Genomic DNA, 15,797 nt, shown 5'->3' with positions numbered 1-15,797 from the left:
TTAAATGTAGTTTTCAGCTGTCTGTTATCAGCTGTCTTGTCATCCCTTAAAAAAAACCTCCTAACACCCATAGGATCAGAGGATAAACTGTCTTTTCAAATTACAGTACACCCTCCATGCTCTAGGTGAACATTTCTCACTGTAGTCTCACACAACATTAATGCTTATCAGTATTGAAAAAGCTCTGTGATGCACATCAGTGGCTCCCCATGGTGCAGCAGTGAGGCTGACACAGACTGCCTGTCAGAGACCTGTTCACCTCCCCTGATGAGGAGGAAACTGTGAAACTCCATAGCAGCCAGAGAGCTTTCTACCTCGCAGAGCCATCTGGCATTCAGAACTCTGTCCCATGGATGCTGGGGCATGGTCTGCTGTCCCACCACAGCTGAGAAATCAGTGGCCTAAGTCCTGCCACAGCCAATGCCAGATTATTCATTATCATGCAGCAGTGCAATACTAAACCAAGCTCAGCCAGTTTGCTCTTATTTTCAGATGTGCACATTGTTCTGCCCCTCGCCTGTCTGAGCCCTTGGCTCACTTCTGCCAGAAATGTGGATCTCCTGTCCCCCCTGTGCCAGTCCGGCGCTTCCCAGCCCCCGAAGGAGCACAGGTCAGCAAAGCATCCTGGCAACCCACACACCCTCCTTGGAGAGAGCAGCAGCCTCTGCAAGTTACACAGTCAGTGCTGGCAAACTGTTACTCACACTTTCATTTCACAGCTCTGCTCTAATTGCTCTGTTGTGCCCCATACCTTTAGCACTGCACCCAATGAAATTCTCCAACAGTGGGCGAAATCGACCAGAGATTTCTTCAGGGGCCAGGTATTCTAATAAGAAAAACAAAGGAAAAGTAAATTATTTGCCTATATCAGGAAACAGTACCAGTCCTGAAAATTTAAATGGTGGCATGTGTGGGCATATGCACCAAGTTTTTGGAGTGGTGTGTGTAACTGTTTTCCCTAAGCTCTTCCCAAGAGATCATAACCTGACCTAACAAGTCAGTGGTGTGTTTCCCTTCCTGTATCATCAGAGACTTGTCTGGTCTGGGCAATGCTGCAGTTTTAAGTAATGACCAAGATTCACCACCTCCTTAGATTAGGTTCATAATTAGGAGAATTTCAATTACCTGTATGAAGTGGGTGACAGTGGAATAACAGGATTATACTTTTACTCTTGGAAACAGAAAGAAAGCCTTCTCACAGGTCCCCTCAAGGACCACAGCACCTTGCCAGTCCTGCTATATTTTATAATATCATTTTCATTTTATTGAAAATTACCTTAATACCTTTCTGACATTCTCTTTCCAGATGTCTTAATATTTTCTCAATATGATCCTTTGATCTTTAAGGATCAATATCAGCATCAGTTGCTGTCAATTTCTGTTTCCAGTGACCTTGCTGCTGATGTAGATTCCAGTAGGAAAATACTGAAATCTCATTAATAACCTGAATGATCTCATTGTGGTTCTTAACATAACTGTGATGTGGCTTTTCCTTCAGATGGCACCGTGCCTCGAATGCCGACATCTTGTGCCAATGAATACACCCACCTGCATTATCTGTGAGGCACCAATAGCTCCACAGCTGCAGCCCCAAAACAACATCTGCAGAAAGGTAATTGAGGATAGGTAAAACAAAATAGTGATTTGACTCCTGGCATGCATTTTTCTAACAGATGACTTCATTACAAATATTTTGATCCAACCTCGCTTTGTATAATTACATTATGGACAGCTTTAAGAGGTAGTGGGATAAAAAACAGCTTGAATGGAAAAAGGGATTAAAGGTTCCCCAGTACAAGAAAGACATGGACATACTTCCCTTGAGAAGGAAGGAGCAGCAGAGGCAGTGTGTGATGAGCTGACCTTAACCTCCATTTCCCTGTGCTGCTGAGGAGGACAGGAGACAGAGAATCAGGAGGAAACTTAAGTCCAGGAAGGAGGGAAGAGTGGGGAGAAGGTGTTTTTGACATTTGGTTTCATTCCTCATTTTCCTACTCTGACTTGACTGGTAATAAATTCAGTAACTTTGCCCAAGATGAGTCTGTTTTTCCCCTGACAGTAATCAGTGAGTGATCTCTCCCTGCCCTTAAACTCATGAGCCTGTCATTATATTGTCTCTTCTCTGTCCAGCTGAGGAGGGGAGAATAGAATGGCTTTGGTGGGCACCTGGTCTTCAGCCAGGGTCAACTCACCACCAGAGGTCTTTTAAGGCACACAGAGTACTGTGGTATTATATTATTATTAATAATTGTCCGTGCAGATACTGGACTGTCTGGTTTTTGTGAGTATAGTGACTGAGCAAACTGAAACCAGAGTATACAAAGACCTGGAGACACTGAATCTCCTGAGGAGACTGTACCATAATTTAAAAAAAAATTAGTCCCCATATGTGAGAGGCAACATGGCCTAACTAAAGTGTGAAACAGCCCAGATTTGAAGGATATCCTCTTTCTGCAGGGCTGAATAACCACGGCATTTTGTAAGATCAAGTCTTCTTCTTTGTCTCTTTGTTGACAGTTTTCAAACACTCTGTGAAATGTATTTTCTCTCTGTTGAAAAGGGCAAAGTCATTTGTCAGGTGTGTGGCACAGGAAATCCTCTTCACCATAGACACTGTGCAACTTGTGAGAGCAAGCTGCCCGAAGTACAGATGGTAAGACTTTGATCACACTGGGTGAATCAAACCACAGCAGAACATCCTTTATCTCTGGAAAACCAAGTCATGTCCCCCTGTCTCTGTGCTACCAAAGCAGAGATTCTCTCCCCAGTGTCATATTTAAGCCCAGTCCTCCCAAAGCTCCATCACAAATGTCCAGCTAAACATAAGTGTCTCATGGACCTTCAAGTTTCTGACATGGAAATCAGGATTGTGAATGCCACTGAGAAAGCTCAGAAGGCTCTTAGGAAATGGGACTCCAAGGGAGTCTTGTTTGTGTCCAGATTACTTTCAATTGCAATAGAAAAGTTGAGTGAATACACCAGGAATGTCATTCACACTGATTTCAGTTATTTTCTGAAAACAGAACATGCTTTTGCATTATTTTTCGTATCTCCACTTTTACATTATTTTTCTTATCTCCACTTGCTGCTTCTCCTATATGCATACAGCTAGCATGCTTGTATTTGGCTGTGACTCTGCACAGAGGTGAGAAAAGCACTGAAATGTTACCCCTAAAATTGCTCTGTTTCAACTCCCTGTTTAGCTTGGTTCCTTAGAAGAATTCTATTTTCAGTTCTGAAAAAATCTTGTATGAAAAATGTCTGGCACATTTAACTTCTCCAGGTTGTGGTAAATACAAAAATGATAGAACAATAATGGTTTGCAAGTTAAAATCTTCTGATTATAACAATTAACATCCTGAGTTCTAGAACTGTCCGTAGCTAGAGGCAAAAGTCTCTTGTAGAGCCACATAAGTGTCATTTAAAGTGAATTTCAGTAGGATTCTGTACTTACCTAAGATAAACATATCTATCTTTGGCTGCTTCACTGAATGCAGGTATGTGTGGAGATAATATGTAGCTGCATATGTAGTGAGGCATGTGACTTAATGTGAGACTTGTATTAGCTGAGAAAGTTAAATGATTACTAAGAATTATTAATAGGAATCAGAAAATTTGCTAATAATAGTAATTAATTAGTGATAAACATGGTATTTTTAATAGTAGTAATAATGCTGATATCATTATTAATGGCTATTAAATAATTTATATTTAGAACATACTTAGACTTGTGTTTCTCTAAATTTTATTTTCCAACTGAACCCCCAAATTACATTGTTCAAATTGCAATGCAGGCCACAGATTAAAACAGGGCTATTTTGTGTTTGCTTACTTGCTGTTACAGTGTAATTAAAATAATTTTCCTTGGGTTCTGTCCCCTGTCCATATTCCTGACTTGTAGAGAAAATAAACTGCATAAGCCTTAAGGCAAAACCTAACAAAACATTTTTAAGTCCTATTTGTCCTAACTGCGATCTGTACTTAAGCTCTAGAAGTTTCAGATGAAAAACCTGTTTTGCTTACTCATATAAGTTAATTGTAGAAAAGTTGAGTAATACATAATTTGCACAAGGCAAAAGAGTGCAAAAAAATATTTATGCAGCAAATTCCAAACGGTGAGGAAATTCTGTCTGAACACATTGTCCCTGCTATATTACTAAAAAGAAAGGTACAAGGAAAACTGTGTGTTGGATTTGAAAATGCAAGTTCGTCAGTAGAGAGGCCTCCATCTGAATTTTCATCTGTACTTACACATAGGGCCCTATTAATAAATACTCAGGTTAAAAGCACACCATTGGTAAGGTTTTTATCTTTTAGTGCTAGTTCTGCTAAAAATATTTTCAAATTAATTGATGCTACATTTTCCCGTGGCTTTGTAATGAAAATTATAGGTTAGATCCAAGACACTCTGTGGCTCGTTCTAAGCTGCAATAATTCCTTTAGGCTGAATGTTACTTTGTGCTGCCAGAGCAGCTTGCTTTCCTCTTTCCCCTTATTAGGCTTGTGGAGTTTCCTTCGTGAGGAGCGTTTTCTCCCTAATGCTTGTTTTGTTTAATCAGCCTGTGTTTGGAGGAGGCTCCTGCCCAGCTCTGCAGGGCCAGCAAAGGGCTCAGTGCTCCAAGTGCCACGGCGTGAACCAGAGTGACGCGCGCTTCTGTGCCTGGTGTGGGGCCAAGGTTTGTCTGCTGTCTGTGGGGACTCCCCTGGGGCTGCTTCTCTGCAGCAGCATCACACTGCTCTGTGCACAACTCCTGCCAGTGAACACTGTTGTCATCGAGATACTTGCTTAGAGCACAGAGGATTGTGTATGGAAAAGTGAACTCAGAAAACATCCTGACCCCACATCAGTCAGTGACCCGAGGGTTTGGAGGTGCAAACAAATTATTATGGGTCAACAAGCACCAGATCATTGCATCAGCTGAGATGCAACAGCGCTGTGCTCGGGCAAAGTAACTTAACCATCAAAGGTTAAAGTATAGGCTGAGGCAATGCAAGTTTTCCCATAACAGCTCTGGGCTATAATCACCTATACAGGCAATTACCAGATATGAGATGATGCATGCAAGTGTTTTGACTGAAGGCCTCCTTAACTTCAGTAAGGACAAGTACTTAACTGCTGCTCAGTAGAATTACAATCAATGTAAGCAATTTCCCCTGGTACAGTGCTTCTATCTAAGATCACACTCAAGGAAAACTTATTCTCTGTGAGCTGAATGCACATAAAATTTGAAACACTCCCCTATATGCATAAATAACCATTAGTCCTGTACTGTACTAGGACACTCAGGGTGGTACTTTACTTCCTTTTAATTCATTCCTCTGCTCTTATCATTCCTGAGTCATTCATCCTATGTTTCTCTAGTGACAAATGTTGCATTGAACTTTCCAGCCTGGACCTCCTCCATCCTACTTTTCTTGTTCCAAGTGTGGCACCAGCAACCAGCCCTATGCTCGCTTCTGCGTGTTCTGTGGTGTCTACATAGAGCCTCCGTGCAGACAGAGCTCTCCTGGCAGCCCCACGGCCCCGGGGGACTCCCTGGGAGCCTCTCAGGTAGGACACACAACGGAACAAAGCCAGCTTTGAACTCAGCTGAGAGGCTGCTCCACTGCGGGTAGCATCAGCACAGCTCCATTAATTTCCTGGACAATGCTGTGGGCTGGGAGCACAAGGAGGGCAAAACTGTTTGTTTTGCTTTCTGCTGAAAAGCAGCCTCATCCCAAGGCCTCCATCCAGCCTCTTTGTAAATGGCAGAGTGAGAAACAGTCAGTCTTTCAAAAGTCTTAGCCCTTCAAGCAGTTTTATCTTATTGGCTGTGAATTATTTGTGGTCTGCTGATACAAGGTGTTCTTTCACACAAATGTAGTAGTTGTTTTTAAACTGTTTTAAGAAAGAGCCCAATACTTAGCAAGGCCAGCTTTTGCCCTACAAAAGCATACACATCCCCTGGCAATTGTGAAGAATTTGGATTTTTCTTGAATATTTGTGATAAGTTGCATTGTTGTTACAGACTGGTAATTAAAATTTAAAAATTGTTAATTATTCTTCCTGCTGGCTTTTTCATTCCCTTACAATTTGGTGTTCTGGTTAGTTATGCTTGTAAGCCATTGAATTATATCTATATTACTTACATTTTCCCTTCTCCACCCCCCACAAGGCAAAACTATTACAGGCTCAGGTTGCCTGGCAAACTTGTCCTATTTCCTTGCCCAAATCAAGGGCAGAACTAACAGAAAGAGAAGATAGAGGAACCCAAACCATTGGACTTTTTTACCCATCCAGCAAACTGTTGGAAAAGAAGGAGCTTGAGCTGATTTCCCAAAAGGAAAAAGTGGAAAAGATGAGTGATCATAAGCCTCTCCTGACAGCCATTAGTCCTGGAAAAGGTTAGAAGTTCTAATTTTATTATTTCTAAACAATTTATAACTTTATTTTTTTTCTTGAACATATTATAGTTTATGGGATGTGGCATCAGTAGGACACTGATTTACATCTTTACAAGTCTGTGTTTCCACCAGTCACTTGTAAATGCACTGCCTTAGAATTCAATCACTGATCTCCACCACCAACTAAAATAAAGCCATCAGCAATAGCAAAATTGGGGTTACTGGGCCCTGTGCAGCCTTACTAATTTGGTAGCAATTTGGTTTCTTCAGATCCCACAAGAGTGGAGGCAGGTGTCCTGTATTTGAACTGGAAACCACTGAACAGCTCCCAGTTCCCAGCACCCTCCCCAGCCCCTGCCATGTGAACCTCAGGTAGAGCTGTGATGGCACCTGCAGAGATACTGATAAACAAAACTCTGAGACACGGGGGATCAGAGCTCTTGAAAATATGATGAAGCTTGCCTACGTGAGGAACTTGTTTGGAGTGCTGCTCTGCAATAAATTATAGAAGCTTCAGAAGCAAAGAAAACTGAACTAGAGGAAGGGATTCTTAATAGGATTATGAAAATATCACTCATTGAAGAGTTTTTCCTCTCACAGACTACAGTAGGAGCAGTATCAGTAGTGCAGACAACTTTCTTTCACAGTGAGTTTTGTGGTCACTTTGTTCTTTGTGAAATCCCTTGGCTGTTTGCTGTCATTAATGCTTGCCATTTTTAGAGGTTCTAGTTTTACGATCCTGAGAAATCTTCAGCTTTCTGGATCCCAAACCCTTGAAGACAGTCCATCAGTATTAATTAGGGATCTAATAAATGGCTCAGTGGGCAAAATTGTCTTTAATCTCACAGGGCAGTCCAGCTGGGCAATCTATAGAAAGAGTTAATTTTAAATGATTCCAGCACCAAACCCTGGTTTAGAGGAGCAGTTCCTCTATTGGATCTACTTTCTCATCTAGCTCTCTTCAGCAATCAAGCCCTCAGGCTGTTACCAGAATTAATTTTCTGTTGGGTAGTAGGAATTGCTAATGAATGTTAGAAATATCTCTTTTGACTCTGTGTGTCTGTATTCAGATGGACTCTAATTCTGAAAATTACCACTGGGGAAATCTGGTTTCCTCCTCCCTTCCTCTGAAATGTGACATGTTCTCTTAGGCATCACTGTAGGAAATACAACACTTGACTCAACATGTCAGGGAGCTTAATTTAGTCAGAGATAAGAAAGGATTGGCCCCTAATGGTGCCAAGGAAAAAGGAAAGTCACACTGAATATTTGTGTATCTCTGTCAGAAGTACAGCTCGTGACTTGTGAGTGAGAACTGCTCACTGGGAAACACTGGGCAGGAATTCTGAGCTGCTTTTGAATTCTTTCCATTTTTATCCACTTAGCCAAGGTAACTTTGTTGAAGTTGCACTGTGTAATGTATTCTCCTTTAGATCCTGCCAAGGACTGAGGAGCGTATTTCACCCCATAACTCAATAAATGTCTCTTACAGTCACTTCATGCTGAGTTATATATGTGGCTTGAAGCTTATCTGTATCAACAAGACCATGTACTATCACCAGGAAAATCTTGTTTATATATGCCAAATATGACCATTATTTCTTCAATCAAAATAGGATCAGGCATTTGATATTAAAGTTTTTAAATAAAAGCAATTAAATAAAATGGTGGAGGTTATTATTTCTTGACCATATCAACTATTAACTAACTTTCTTTTCATGTTTGAAGATAAAAAAAAAATATTAAACAGTTAAGAAAGGGGCAAACAACAGCAGTACCAAAACACTAATCCTCTGGTGTATACTGTATTTCTTTTTTTGCTGTACTTTCAGTCTGTTTTGAACGGGAACCAAGACATTTACCAGGAAAACTTTACAAAGAACTTCCCTTTTCTACTGTAACAAAGGTTAAATCAGTGTCATAAAGGTATAATCTGCTATTGGCAGCATGGATCCAGGTATTCCATCAATGCTGCCAAAAATCCTTCGAGATCTAATAGAATATCAGCCATGCAATGCAAGAATATGTTCCTGACCATCTGGATTTTTTCAAATAAAATCTGGGGATCTGGGCTAGTTATGTACTACTTTATTGCAAATAATACTGACTTCTATGGTGAGATCACTCGCCAAGTAGTCTATTTTAGATGTTTTAAATACTGCTTTCAGCTTGTATTAGTTTTTGCATATGAGACCACAGCAGGCAGCAATTTATGTTTCTCTGTGGATCCTTCTTTTTCTATTCATTTAAAGCTGCTTAACAAGTAAGATTTGTTGGTTTAGTTTGTCGTACCATCATTTGTCAACCTTGAGTCTTCCAAGCACAAAACTCCTTGTGCCCTTGCTTTGTCCTGTAAAACCCAGAGCAGCACTTTCCTTCTGGCTTGGTCTCTTTTCAGTTTTAAGCTTCACTTAACATGAAGGAAAGGAAAAGGTCAGAGCAGCTGCATTGTGTAAGTTAAATGAGGTTACCAAGCCTACACAGTTTATTTACAATAAAATGAATCATGCTCTCTATTTACCATGAGGATGCTAAAAAAGAAAATTAGCCAGATCCTGAAAACAATCAGTTAAAAATGAGAAGAAGTCAGTTTGTTTTTTTTCTCTGATGAAAACAAAATGTAGCTCTGGAATTGCCTGGACAGGAGGTGCAAAAGCTCTAAATGGCTTAAGATGAGTTTTTAATCCAGGCACAATCAGCCCCTCATGTTTTGTGCCCTCTATCAGCATAAAGGAATGCTGACTCTCTCCCAGAGATCCTGACAGGCAAAAGAGCAGGAATGCTTAAGCTTTTCATATGCTCTCACATATATAATTGAAAGGAATTTATTTGGAGGATAAGTTACACAGACCAAATGTTGTATATCCTGAGTTTCTGTGTTTGCAGTTTTCAGATTTGGATTATTGTTCCCTGTCAGTTACCCAAAATCAACTAAAAAACAGCTCAATAACACATGATTGCTTAATTGTAATATTCTACTTCTTCTGTTATGATCTAGAATGGTGTGAGATTTTTCCCTTCACACGGAACCAGTTTTGACTCCTAAGGATCATTCCAAGACATGGCTTTGTTGTCAGTAGAGGGCCCTAAGGATGAATTATGGCTATAGATTAAACAGTGTTTCACCTGGCTTTTTAGAGTATAACTTCCTTCTCATTTTCTTGATTAGATGAATTTTCTACAGAATTTTTTTTTAAATCTCAGTGAAACTGTGCTATCTTTTAAATCTCCCATCACTTGACTAGAAGGAATGTTAATCACATTTTAAGGATTTTTCTCCTGCTTAACTCCCTGTGAACAGGTTACTGGAGAAAACAGCTGGATCATGTTTGTGCTCATGTACGAAGCTATGCCCAGAACAACCTTGAATTCAGAACACTGATTGGAGAACCTCAAATGGGAAAGGTAGGAAGGAGCTTGTGAGTAGTATCTTCCTATGGAGGGTCATTAAAAGATTATTGTGGCTGCTACATAAGCACTGGGAAAATAAATCTCCCCCTTTTCTTTAGATGTTGATCTGTCTGTGTGTGTCATTTGTCTCATTTTGTTGTTCCATTTTTTGGTCAGTCTTTTCCTGAAGACTTTTTTCTGCTTTTTTTCCTATGGCAATTCCTGTTCTCTCACCTAAGAGCTGTAAGGGGAGTGAGAAACACTTTGCTCAGCTGCTTTTATATAGTAAGAAGGTGGAAACCTTCTAGGACTCCTTCCTGGGGAGTAGATAGTCCAGTAGATACTGTGCACCTGATTTCTATATTCACTGAGACCTATTGTCCACCAGGATCTTCAGAAGCTGCAGTGCAACCATAAGAGAATATCTGCTTAATAGAACAGAGGTGCAGTCCATTGCAACTTGTTTCCTCTGCTAGAGGATTCAAAAGGATAAGGCCTGAAGAATATAAAATTGCCTAGGGAAGGCTATTCCTGCTGCTTGGTGGCCTTTTGTCACTTTATTGTCTTAAAAGCTGTGCCCCAGAAGTAACAGAAATGGTTCAAAGCAGATGCAGCTATCTGGGTTTAATGCTGCTTTTGCAGTTTTTCATGTGGATTAGAAATATAATCAACCTTACCTCAAAATTCTCAACCAGCTGCAATATAATCTTCATTCCATTTCTTTATAATCCCCTGTGCACTCATTTTTGTATGACTTCCATAGCCTTGTTGCCAGCAGTACTGTCTCAAGGAATTGATGATACACAAAGGTACCAAAGTTTTAATACAGACTGTGCTTCCCCAGACTGGTGTGCCTAAAGCAGCCACCAGTTCTCGTGGATCTGGACTCCCAAGAACAGCACAGCCTTGTATGCAGCTACAAAATCTCAGTGGAGAACGACTGAACTTCCATGAAATGCAGCCTCAGTACAGTTTTGGATTCATTTGGCGTTTCGGTTGTTGTGAAATTTCCAGTTACTGAAAACACACCTGCCTCTTTCTCATTGACATGGGAAGTGTTGGTACAGTATCACAAGGAAGCAAAGGCTACATGTGTGATTTTGTGCATTGGCTGCACAAGAAACACCATCAGCAAGAATTATTCTTTAAAGTACTTCTTTAAAGAGGGTTTTTTTGCTACGATATACTAATGGCTGCTCTTTCCTTCTAGATCAATTATGCCACCATCTCTGAAGATGACTATGAAGTCACTATTACATTGAATTTTGCTGCTGTTAACAAGGTCAGTTCATGAGATGGGGCCTGTTGAGAGGCAGCTGGTCTAAAGCTGTCCCTACAGCAGCATAATGCTGAGATATTTTCAGTTCAGGTCTAAAGAAGTAATACTTTTGTTCAGAGGGTGTTACCTTATCTCTTCAGAGAAAATAATCTTTTTCTTTCTCTGCTGGAGTTGGATGAACAGGTATCCTTATCTGATTAAGCCAGACTTCATGGTTATGTTGCTATCATCTCATGTTTTGTTAGTTTGCTATATTAGTATTAACTTTCTTCTTTCAGCTCATGTTGTCTGATGATTCCAGCACCCCTTAGCTTTTGAGAGAGTTCCTGAGAGATCCTGTTTTTCTTCACCCTGGAAAGTGTGCTCTTAAAAACTAAGCTTAGTAATTTTCAATAGTTTGGAGATAACTTTTGTCAGAGCTCCTGTTAACTCTATTCAAAATCTGGAATGTCTATCTCAGGAAATACCATGTTCCAAAAATCACAACATATACATTTCCAGCTTTTCAAGATGAAAATCTACCATTTCAAAAATCCAAAATTCAGACTGCGTCTCTTGTGTGGAATCTTGGAAAGCTTACCTTGCTGTGTGAGGCCTGAAAAACTGTATCACATCATTTCAGAAGTGAAATTTCTCAAGTGGTAGAAACACTTTCATTTGGAGGAGAATCTTCATTTCATTAATTGAGGTTGTATCACTTTTTTTTCCTAAATCAAAAAAAAATACTTACATAAGGTTTGGAAAAAACTGCTACATAATTTTGCCTCAAAACCCAGTTCAATTACATATGATAATGTCTTGTGGTAGCTTGACACTGATATTCAAAGCCTACGCATCTTCTCATATGCTACAGTGTTGTGCCACTAGGATTATAGCAGCATTGCATGAGAATCTTAATAACTGCCTGCACTTGATGATTCTACAGGATATTCATCCTAACAGAGCAGTGAAGTTCAGCAATGATTACCTGAGTGCTGGAACAGAAGTCACAGATGGGCAGGATGGCAGTCAGACTAATTTTGGTGAGATTTTCTTCCCCCTGTCTTTACAGTAGACCATAAATAGAGCAGTCAGAAATACAGAAGTAGTGCTTGGAAGCTTAGACACCAAGGCAGGCAAACATTCTGTGCCTATTTAAGTTGATCTTTTTTAAGTCTCAAAATATGTCCAAGTTGAGATTTAAGCAATGTACAGACTCTCAAAAACTCCTGGGAACTTCATCCCTGGAGAGCTGAGGAGACCAGTGAACTGCAGCCACAGGACACAGCAGTGTTTTTATTATTACACTAAAACTTTAGCTGTTTCACATACTCTTTTACAATAGGAACCATAAATATCAATATTATCTCTACTTCTGAACTCTGCCAGGCACTGCCAGCTCTGGTGTATTTGGCAGAGATGAGAAATGATGAAATACATTCATTCAGAGATGTTTAACTGCAATCTCCCACTGGTGTCAGTAACAGCTCAGCATTGTGGGCATCTCATATTGGACTTAGGTTTTCATTAAATCAACCAGTTGTAAAGTCAGCATTACAATTCAGGAATTTTTATAGCATCATTTCACATATTAATTCACATGTAAGTTTCATCCACTTTGTGCTTCCAGTCTGAGGCTTGGCAAGAGGCAGTCACTGCAGTGGGAGCTGTGCAAACCTTTTGTTAAAACCAGTTTGAACTGCAACAAGTATTTCATCACTTTCTCATGTGGAAAACTGATAAATACTGCTTTGATTTTGGATAAATTATTTCCAGATCTCTGCTCCAAGTTCTAGTTAGGATACTGACTTTGCTTTGAATTAACACTTGTTTTCCTTTCTGGTAGGCAGAGATGATCATCTTTTCTATTCAAGAGGCAAAATAAAGAGAACCAAGTCAAGAACACTCACGGGACAGGAATATAAGCCCTCTGTAAGTATCTTCTGCAAATACAGGAAAAAAGATTTCTAGAGCAGCACTAACGTGAAGGAGGGCATCCAGGCGTTAAAACAGAAAGGTTTTAACCCTGACTGAGGGCAGGGGATAAAGTCCAACTTAATATAAAACCTCAACATTGGTAACTGACATTTAGTTCAGAATTGAAAATAACTAATTTGTTTTTCTACTAGGAGTTTAATTAGATTTTTTTCTCTCATTTTGAACCCATTCAATTTTGATACTGCATTAGGCCTAAGGACTGTTGCAGCGATTCTCTTAGAGATTTTTTCAGAAGCAACATCGTATGGAGGTATTGTCATCTTCCCTTGACTTGACAACATTTAACTCCATAGAGGCCTAGTTTAATTCAAGAAGCAAGAATTTACTTCCACTGGAAACCAAATTTCCTGAAAGAACTGTCTACTAAAGGGGTTGTCAATAACGACATGGACAATTTCAAAAGGGAAATGTACATTTATCTAAGCTTGGATCAGTCAGCCAGCTCAACAGGTGGGAGCAGATACAGAGCTCTGTGATATGAGTCCAGAAATAAAAATGCTTGGTCAAGTGACTGAGCTTTCAAAACGAGAAAAGGTTGAAAACTGGGAAGAAATAAAAGGAAAAGGTTTTAGGTTGTTGTTTTAGTTGTTTGTTTGTTAAGATTTAGTGAACTAATTTCACTGAGGCAAAACATGCACATTTTTAAAACAAAATACTTCCACAAGTTCTGGAAGCTTCAAACTTTACTCCTAAACGTGTAGGCACGTTTAATTTTACTGTGCTGAGCAGATCTTTGTACAGCCCTGGAGAGCTGCACTGACAAAGTGAATCATTTGCAGACACAGTTGCTGAATGAAGACCTCAGCAGTGAGATATTAGCCAGGGTTACCCAACACTTGCTCAGGTTCAGAAAGACATTCCCAAAGAAGTCAGGGATTAGTAACAAGAGGCTCAGATGCATCAAATTCATGCCACTGTGTGCATTTGCACTTTCATTCCAAGGCAGGATCTGGCCCACTTACTTGTATTTTCCCTGTGTGAAATGTTCCTGGCTGTTGTGTGTCTCCACAGCCAGAGTCCAGACAGCTGCTGGATGAACTGGGTCCAACTGGGAAAGGAAGAATCACCTTCATAGAACAATTGCTCAGTGATGTAAGTAACACTTGCTGAAGTTTCCTTTTTCAACTCTTTGGCTGTTTACTGCATGAATATTAGCCTGGAATGCAACTTCAGCTTGATGAGTAGGAAGCAACAGCCTTGCAATACCAGTCTTCAGATTGAAAGAGCATTTTAGAGAAGATAGGGCCTGTTTTACATTTACAGATGTTCTCCCCAAATTTCTATTTGATCAGTACATAAGCCAGTCTTCTCTGGGTTTGTCACAGCCAAACAAAAAAAAAAGGTATTTGTTTTATAATTTAGGATCAAGTCCTCTGTACAACAAAAGCAAGCATAATCTCTGTTTCTGCTCTGGGAACTGATTTGGTGCTGTTACACACATTTACTCTGGCTTTAAGCTAGGAGATGACAAACATTTTTCAGAAGAAAGCAAAATAACACACTTTGAACCTCTCTCTGTCTCGAGCTTGAAGCCCATTTGCCAGCTTGAGTTGGCATAATACAAAAGCAAGGTTGAAGCTGAAGAATCTGTATGGTTGTAGCAGCCCCCTTTGCTCTGCTCTGTTGCAGGGAGCTGACCCCAGTTCCCTGAGCGAGGAGGAGCGCCCTGCCCTCACAGTTGCTGTCCTGAACAAGCACGCAGGAGCCATCTCCCCTCTGGTGCAGAAAGGGGCAGACATTGACCAGCAGTCAGGGCCGTAAGTGAGCTCTGATCCTTCCAAGTTCTACTGAAAAAAGTCTTACGTGCCCCACCTCTCTTCCACAAATGCAGTCCTTTCAAGGACAGTGTCCACACTCCCTCCTCCAGTTGCCAGCTTTGAAGATTTCTCCTAACTTCTGTTATAAAAGCTGCTGTTCTTTTCACTTCCTTCTCCCACACACTTAATATGATAAATATCACCAGAGCCTATCACACTTCTAGTGTGGTCTGTATCCTCCTATTCATTTTCCCAAGTTTTACTTGCTAAGTTCCTTAGGTAATAAGTGCATTGCTCATTCCTCCTGTGCAGGCACAACAACACAGCTCTCCATGAGGCAGTTCTGCTGGGACTGGAGGGAGAGGAGTGCATCCGAGCCCTGCTACGGTAGGTACTGTGCTGGGCCTCCAGCTCAGCTGCATGAGATTATGAGATGGATCTGTGTAAAAATTTGTAAACTTTAACATAACTTCTTTTTACAAAACTTTAGTTTATAAATTTTATACACAAGATAAAAAAATAGTTAATGTTTATAAGGTTAACTATAATTTTAACACTAGTTTACATTTGTGTGTTTATTTTTGTATTTTTAAAATCACTGCTTATAAATCACTCCCCCCAGCCTGCCAGCACAGACCTGCTGGGCACCACTGAGAGCCTGCCCCACGTCCCTGCAGGAAGGAGCCTCCAGAAATTCCAAAGTTACTCCACATCAACATTCACCTACAAGCCACTTCATCACTAAGTGCAGTCTCTTGCACTGAATTTCAGCAGTTCAAACCAATGTGTTCTGTATTTACAGCTGCAATGCAAGCGTGCAAAAGAGGAATGCAGCAGGGCACTCGGCGCTGGATCTGGCTGTTGCAGCTGGAGATAATAAGGTTATTTCACTCTTCCAAGTAAGTCTGGACAGAGAACACTGAACAAACTTACGTGACACGGGAACATTGTTCTCATCAATGTGTTATCACAACAAACTTTCTCCCCAAATAAAGCTGAAGGTTCTTTGA

The 15,797-nt window shown here is 40.4% G+C and overlaps 1 protein-coding gene and 2 long non-coding RNA genes across 12 annotated transcripts in view; 1 reads left to right on the top strand and 2 right to left on the bottom strand.

Moving 5' to 3' along the window:
* LOC128785652 (uncharacterized) overlaps positions 1–11,721 on the bottom strand; it is an 11,901-nt gene extending 180 nt beyond the window's left edge. Inside the window, exons 1-2 of the long non-coding RNA XR_008429961.1 lie at positions 11,634–11,721; positions 752–826 (exon numbers count right to left, since the gene is read on the bottom strand). This is a non-coding gene — a long non-coding RNA (uncharacterized LOC128785652). The remainder of the gene's footprint in view (positions 1–751; positions 827–11,633) is intronic.
* DZANK1 (double zinc ribbon and ankyrin repeat domains 1) overlaps positions 1–15,797 on the top strand; it is a 21,296-nt gene extending 5,499 nt beyond the window's left edge. For 9 of the 10 annotated variants that reach the window (XM_053938398.1, XM_053938399.1, XM_053938402.1 and 6 more), the window contains 14 exons: positions 493–610; positions 1,499–1,612; positions 2,561–2,653; positions 4,560–4,676; positions 5,390–5,551; positions 6,156–6,384; positions 9,686–9,789; positions 10,985–11,056; positions 11,979–12,075; positions 12,879–12,964; positions 14,042–14,122; positions 14,660–14,787; positions 15,100–15,174; positions 15,590–15,797. In XM_053938398.1, the coding sequence (XP_053794373.1) occupies positions 493–610; positions 1,499–1,612; positions 2,561–2,653; positions 4,560–4,676; positions 5,390–5,551; positions 6,156–6,384; positions 9,686–9,789; positions 10,985–11,056; positions 11,979–12,075; positions 12,879–12,964; positions 14,042–14,122; positions 14,660–14,787; positions 15,100–15,174; positions 15,590–15,710 (1,597 nt within the window). In that variant the 3' untranslated portion in view covers positions 15,711–15,797. The remainder of the gene's footprint in view (positions 1–492; positions 611–1,498; positions 1,613–2,560; positions 2,654–4,559; positions 4,677–5,389; positions 5,552–6,155; positions 6,385–9,685; positions 9,790–10,984; positions 11,057–11,978; positions 12,076–12,878; positions 12,965–14,041; positions 14,123–14,659; positions 14,788–15,099; positions 15,175–15,589) is intronic. The other variant, XM_053938406.1, reaches the window with a different exon arrangement.
* On the bottom strand, positions 12,017–14,081 carry LOC128785653 (uncharacterized). The gene is made up of 2 exons (XR_008429962.1): positions 13,993–14,081; positions 12,017–12,096 (listed from the first exon to the last, which is right to left on the bottom strand). It is a non-coding gene; the product is annotated as an uncharacterized LOC128785653 (long non-coding RNA).

The sequence above is a fragment of the Vidua chalybeata genome, chromosome 3 (genome assembly GCF_026979565.1).
Source record: "Vidua chalybeata isolate OUT-0048 chromosome 3, bVidCha1 merged haplotype, whole genome shotgun sequence".
NCBI lineage: Eukaryota > Metazoa > Chordata > Aves > Passeriformes > Viduidae > Vidua > Vidua chalybeata.
Note: the sequence above shows the minus strand (reverse complement) of the source record. Positions and strands in the feature narration are given on the sequence as shown.